The sequence below is a fragment of the Microtus ochrogaster genome, chromosome 2, assembly GCF_000317375.1.
Source record: "Microtus ochrogaster isolate Prairie Vole_2 chromosome 2, MicOch1.0, whole genome shotgun sequence".
In the NCBI taxonomy this organism is placed as follows: domain Eukaryota; kingdom Metazoa; phylum Chordata; class Mammalia; order Rodentia; family Cricetidae; genus Microtus; species Microtus ochrogaster.
Window position 1 is genome coordinate 22,202,144 of NC_022010.1, and position 6,585 is coordinate 22,208,728.

Below are 6,585 nucleotides of genomic sequence, written 5' to 3' on the forward strand. Positions count from 1 at the left end.
GGGGGCTGGAGACACAGCTCAGCAGTTAGGAACACACTGGGGGGGCTGGAGACACGGCTCAGCAGTTAGGAACACACTGGGGCGGAGCAGGGGGGGCTGGAAACACAGCTCAGCAGTTAGGAACACACTGGGCTGGAGACACTGCTCAGCAGTTAGGAACACACTGTGGGGGCTGGAGACACGGCTCAGCAGTTAGGAACACACTGGGAGGGCAGGGGGCTTGAGACACAGCTCAGCAGTTAGGAACACACTGGGGGGGCAGGGGGCTTGAGACACAGCTCAGCAGTTAGGAACACACTGGGGGGGAGGGCTGGAGACACAGCTCAGTAGTTAGGAACATACTGCTCTTGCAGAGGACCTAAGTTTGGTTCCCAGCACCGTGTCCAGCAGGTCACCAGCCTATAGCACCGTCTCCAGAGGGTCCAATGCCCTCTTCGGGCACAAGCAGACACCCACACATAGATATACATACTTACATATCATTTAAAGCAAAAGAAGTAAAGAAACTTTTGTTGGGAAAGTAGGGAAAAAAAACATCTAGAGAAAGCAGGTACTGCCCCAGTCCCTCTTCCCACAGGGTCCTGCTTCCACAGGAATCTGGACATCCAGGAAAATGTAGGTACCCAGGTAAGTTCTCACCTGGAAGCCCGACCCTGGTAGGAGAAACCTTGTCTCTTGAAATAATCAATCGCGTCCTCAGGGCAGGTCTTGAGCGTGTTCACACGCACAAACCGAGGTACCTGGAAGGCTAGAAGGCACAGCAGTGAGTGGGTAGAAGGCAAGCCCCTCCTGAGGGCCATCACCCTCCCCTCAGCCTAATTCACCTTGGCCAGGCCTGGATCTCTCTTGCAACAGGTCCTCATTTCGGCTCACACCCCGTTGAACCTTGAGCCGGGCCAACTCAGCCTTGAGCCTTGCCTGGTGCCGTCCCAGCAGAGCCTTCCATCGGCCTCCAGCCCCTCGAAAGCCTTTCCCCAGCAACAAGTCATACACTAGCACCTGGAGAGAGGAAAACAGAAAAACTATAAACACCATGAAACCCTTCAGTGAGAGGACTAGGCCCTGTCCAGGTGGTCACGTCAAGGGGACTCTCTTGCCCAAGATCACCCAAGAAATAATGGCCCGATATGGGAGCAAACGCCTATAATCCCAGCAACCTCATATACTTAAGCAAGAAGACTCCACCCTGGAAATCAACCTGAGTTACCAATTTAAGACTTGCCTGCGCAACTTAGCAAGACTCTGTCTCAAAAAAAAAAAAAAAAAAAAAAAAAAACAAGGGCTGGGGACACAACACAGTTCAGCAGAACCTGCCTAGAATCTCTAGGTGAAGGGTTGTGGGCGTGGCTCAACGAGGACTGCCGGGCATCCCCCACTGAAGAGACTGGGAGGGCGGCTCAGCAGTAGGGTAGACAGCTTATCTAGTATCAGCCAGAGAAGAATTAGGGGTACAGTTCAGCAGTAAGTACCTGCCTAGATTGCCCTAGTGAGGGGCTGGGATGTGGCTCAGTTGTAGAGCCCCTGCCTAGAATCCCCCAGTGAGGGGCTGGGAGTGTGGCTCAGTGGTAGAGCACCTGCCTAGAATCCCCTAGTGAGGGGCTGGGGGTGTGGCTCAGGGATAGGGTTCTTCCCTGGCATGCCAGAGACTCTGGGTTCAATCTCCAGTGTCACAAATAGGCAGACAGACAGCAGAAGGCAGATTCAGTATTGAATCCCGGTGTCCTGCTTGCCTCACATGCCTGTCCCTCTCCCCCAGGAAGCCACCTGTTCAGCAGAGCTCTGGACCCCCAGCCTTCCTTGCCATCATCACCCTTTCCCGCTAGGTAGCATCTGCCACCGCGAGCTTGTGTCTCCGCCTATTTAACTCTTCACGTAATGCTCCAGGTGAAGTCACATCCGTTCCAGCTCAGTTCGGATCCCAGAAAGAGCTGCAAAGCCAGGCGTGGGCGACAGGCCGCGGCCGCTGCTCACCTTGGCCAGGTGTGGCCGCAGCTTCTTCTCGGCGCGTAGGAGCCCGGCGCTGGCGATCACGGCGTCCAGCACGGCCGAGTAGCGCTGCGTCTCGCACACCAGCGCGTACAACTGCTTCACGTTCTGCGAGGGACAGGGGCGACATGCTGCACCCAAGGCGGGCCTTGCCTCCCACTCCCGCCCCGCCAGACCCCGCTCCCCAAGCCCTCCTCCCCGCACCCCGCCCCACTACCTGGAAGCTGCTGGAATACACCAGGCTCTTGAGGGAGCCCTGGCGACTCTCCACGCCCGCCAACACGGCCGCCGCCGCCGCGTACAGCCCCATGCCGTCGCTTCGGCAAGGTCTTTACGACACTGTCGCAAAGCTCAGCTCGGCTTTGCGGCCGCTGCAACCTCCCGCACAGCCGGGCTTCCGGAATCCCCAGGCACAACCCTTGTTTAGACTCCCAAGAAGCTGATTTGCGTTTTCAGCATCCAAAAGTTAATTCTAAAGCCGGGTATGATGGTGCACGCCTTTAATCCCAGCACTTGGGAGACAGAGGCAGGGGGAATCTCTGTGAGTTGGAGACATAGTTACAGGACAGCCAGAGCTACATACATACCCTGTCTCAAAAGACCAAAACAAGGGGTGGAGGGAGTAATTTTACTTAACTCCGTGTAGTTACTTTGTAGGGTTTTTTTTTTGTTTGGTTGGTTTTTTTTTGTTTTTTTTTTTTTTTTTTGGTGTTTCGAGATAGGGTTTTCTCTGTAGCTTTGGAACCTCTCCTGGAACTAACTCTTGTAGACCAGGCTGGCCTCGAGTTTACAGAGGTTTACCTGCCTCTGCCTCCTGAGTGCTGGGATTAAAGGCGTGCGCCACCACGGTCCGGCCAACTTCGTAGTTTTTTTTTTTTTAAGACCGTGACTTACTCTGCAACTTAGAATGTACCCTGCCTCAGCCTCCTCCAGTGATGAGATGAAAGGCTCCATGATAAAGCCTTGCCTAGATGCCTCGTGGTAGAGCACCTGCCTAGAATCCCCCAGTGAGGGGCTGGGGTGTGGCTCAGTGGTAGAGCCCCTGCCTAGGATCCCCCAGTGAGGGGCTGGGGTGTGGCTTAGTGGTAGATTACCGATTTTAAATCCACTAATGGGGTGCTGGAGACATGTTTCAGTGGTTGAGCACCTCCTCAGCACTGCAAAATATAGACTATTAAACAGTATGTGTTTGATAGAGCAGAGATTGTTGCTAGAAGTGGAGCACTTGCCTAGTATGTAGAGATCCCTAGGGTCAGTCCTCAACATTGATGATGCTGGTGTCAGTTCTCAACACTGAGGAGGAGGAGGCTAGTGATGTAACTCAGTCAACAGAGTGCTTGCCTAACAGGCAGAAAGCACTTGGTTCCGGTTCCTCCACTGAATAAACCAGGCATAATGGTGCCTTCCTGTACCCCAACACTCGGAAAATGGAGGCAGAAGGATCAAGAGTTCGAGGTAATCTTTGGCTAGCCAGTTCAGGCCAGTCTGGGCAACATGAGTCTCTGTCTCAAAATAATAGCAGTAGCTGGGCTAAGCAAGATGGTTCAGCCATCGAGAGCACCATCAAGAGGTTCCTGGAACCTGTTAGGCAGCTCACAACCTTTTGTAACTCCAGCTCCAAGGGATCCCACAACTGCTGGCCTCTGTGGGCACAGCACCCCCAAACATACATGTAACTAAAACTAAAATATTAAAAATAGTAATAATAATTGAGAAAATGTCTAATTTGTTGTTTTTAATAGATGTTTGACGGTCCTAATGGTAAGGATTAAGTATGTGTGGAAATGTTTCTGTCCTCTCCTGGAAAGAGTTGGGAGGGACAGGGTTACTCAGGTTGAGTGGATATAAGACCTGGAAAGGTGGACGGTAACACGGAAACCCTTAGGTGGTAGGGAAGGGGCTATATTCCCTGCCATAAATGTCCCAGAGACATGCATGTATGAAGAAACTTCTCAAGCAGTCCAAACTTTAAGACAAGCAGAACCCCTTAATTTTCTTGTAACTGACAGGATGGGCCAATGGGGAGACAGCACCAGGGCAGTCTATCGCTGTGCAGGTGTGAGGTGGCCAGACCCACTGGCTGGGGGCAGTACCATGGGCAGTGAATTGCTGCCCCTCTCGTGCCAACATGTGTCCAGGATAGGGTACAGCTTGCCCTGGAAGTCAGCCTGAAAGGTGTAGAGTGTCCGCAGATCATCAGGGCGGTCGGCATCGAAGAACGTGAGTTCCCCCTGTTCATAGTGTAGGTAGACACCAATGCGATGGGGGTGGCCAGCCACAGGCAGTGGCAAACGTGGGCAGCCAAAAGCCTCATACACCCGGCCCTCTTTCAGACCAATCAGCCATACACCGTGCTCCGGGGACTTGCTCAGCTTGCCCTTGCGGCTGGCTGTACCCTTGATGACTCCCAGGCGCCAGTCGCTCTTGCTACCCACCACCACCTCCCAGTAATGGAGACCCCACGAAAAGCCCTTGCTGGCCAGGACACAAGTGCTGTAGTCAAAGCGCTCGGGCTGGCTAGCCCGTCTCTGGGCAAGGAGGCCACAGTGTACCACCGTGTTGCCCTTGGAGAGCTCCAGGAGAGGGTGGGCAGTAGCTGGGTCAAGCTTGAGAGATTCTGGAGCTGGAAGAGAAAGAAGCCTGGGGTTGGGACACAGAGACCTGCAGACCCTGCCCAGGAGGTGACGGCAAGCCTAAGTCCTCTGGGAGTGGACAAGTGTGCCGCCTGTGTCTCCAGGACTGGAAGGGGTAGGCACAGAGCTGATGGACAGAATGGATGAATGAAGGCTGGATGGCATAGGTGGGTAAGTGGTGAGATGGGCGAGTGGATGGATGCTGGCCACCGTGGAAGAGTTTTTTTACTAAGGAGGAGGTGTGTGCACCTCCTGACTTTCGCAAGTGTATGTGCCTATGTGCCCATTCCCACACGCTCTTCACTACCCTGTGCAGGCTCCCCTAAAGTTCTCTGTATGCCTCTGGGTGCCATCAATCGATTGAAAGGATAACAAGTTGAAGTCTCACCTGGCAGAACTTTCCGGAAGAGTCTCTTCCACACAGTCAGTTTGATATCGGCCTGGTGGAGACCTGGCTTGAAGGATATCGGGCTGAAGGCGCCTTCCAAAGGCCGGGCCTGCTGGACCTCCACCCTGTGTGCAGGAGTTCCAGTGATGGGGGAGCTCTACGTCATGGCCATCTCCCACCCTCCTTCCAATGTGGGAGCCCACAGAGGCAAATTCAGCACCCAGGCCACACACTCATGCTACCACCGTTCCCTCCCCTCACACCTCCTTCCTGGAGGACATGCCTGCTTCCGAGAATTGGGATTCTGGGGAGTGGAGGAAGCCCTGAGCGAATGCGCAAAGTACCGATGAAGTCTTGGGTGACTGCGATCATTGACCTGGGTGTGACCAGGTCAAGGACCTCAAAGCCTCAGACTCACGGGATGGCAAAGCCTTCCTCTTGTCCCAGTACAAATGCTGACTGTGTGTAAGAATCCAAGTGTTCACCAGATTCACTAGAGTGTGGGAAAATGCAGCTTCCTCCTCCTAGAGAGTAATGGTTTGAGACTGCTGACCCACAGACACTGCCTGCCAACAGTATGCAACCCACCTCCACCCCGTGCTGCATATTATAAACATGCTGAGGCTCCAGGTTGCTACAGAGTGGGCACCGCCGCATCAGGCTGTGCACATCCCAGCTGACACCAGCTTTTCTGTGTGTCTTTGTACTTGCTCTTTCTTCATTCCCTCGCTGCCCAGGCAGGTTTCCAGGACCACGCCACGCTGGACACAGCGTGAGATGCTGCATAGCTGCTGCTATGGATGGTCTTGGAAGGGTCCTCCACAGGCTCATGCTCCCAGGCTTGCTCCCCAGACGGTAGTACTATTAGAAAGTGGTGGAACCTGACTGGTGGAACAGGTTGTCATAGCAGGGCTCTGAAGGTCATACCCACCTCTGGCTTCAGCCTTATCTCTCAACTCCCTATCTGCCACCACGTGAACAAGCCCACGCTCCTACTGCCGTGAATACTGTCACACCTTCCTGGCCGCAAAGGACTAAAATTCCTCTGAAACCAAAATGACTCTTTGCTCCCTAAGTCATTTGCATCAGGGAATGTGTTCTCAGCGAGACAAGGCAGAACATGGTCTGGGAAGAGGAGTCTAACTTTCCTGGGGACCTGTTAGAGATGCTGATCCACTAATCAGAAACCGATCACCCTGGGAAAATTGTGTAATGGTTTAGCTAGCCTTCCAGGTGTTGCTGATGTGTGCCGACACCTGAGACTCTCGTCGACATCAAGTGACCTGGTTGCTCACTATAGCTGGGGAAGATTCTGCCCCTATCTGAGCTACGCAAATTACCCGTCTATTCTTTTCCATACATGCCTTCTAGGCATATGGCCCCAAAGACTAAAGGAAACAAAAAAGACAAGGGCAGGCAGGGATATAACTCAATGGGTATATTGCCTGCCAAGTAAGAATGAAGATCTGAGTTCAATCCCCAGAATCCGCATAAAAGATCCGGTCATGGCAGGGCGGTGGTGGTGCACGCCTTTAATCCCAGCACTCGGGAGGCAGAGGCAGGCAGATCTCTGTGAGT

General features: G+C 53.5%; 1 protein-coding gene across 2 annotated transcripts in view; it reads right to left on the bottom strand.

Annotated features, from left to right (window-relative positions):
- The window catches only part of Nsun5 (NOP2/Sun RNA methyltransferase family member 5), a 5,824-nt gene extending 3,523 nt beyond the window's left edge, over positions 1-2,301 (bottom strand). For both annotated transcript variants that reach the window (XM_005344621.3, XM_005344622.2), the window contains exons 1-4: positions 2,204-2,301; positions 1,972-2,094; positions 825-999; positions 640-748 (exon numbers count right to left, since the gene is read on the bottom strand). In XM_005344621.3, coding sequence (XP_005344678.1) covers positions 640-748; positions 825-999; positions 1,972-2,094; positions 2,204-2,296 — 500 coding nt within the window. In that variant the 5' untranslated portion in view covers positions 2,297-2,301. The remainder of the gene's footprint in view (positions 1-639; positions 749-824; positions 1,000-1,971; positions 2,095-2,203) is intronic.
- Between the last annotated feature and the right edge of the window lie 4,284 nt (positions 2,302-6,585).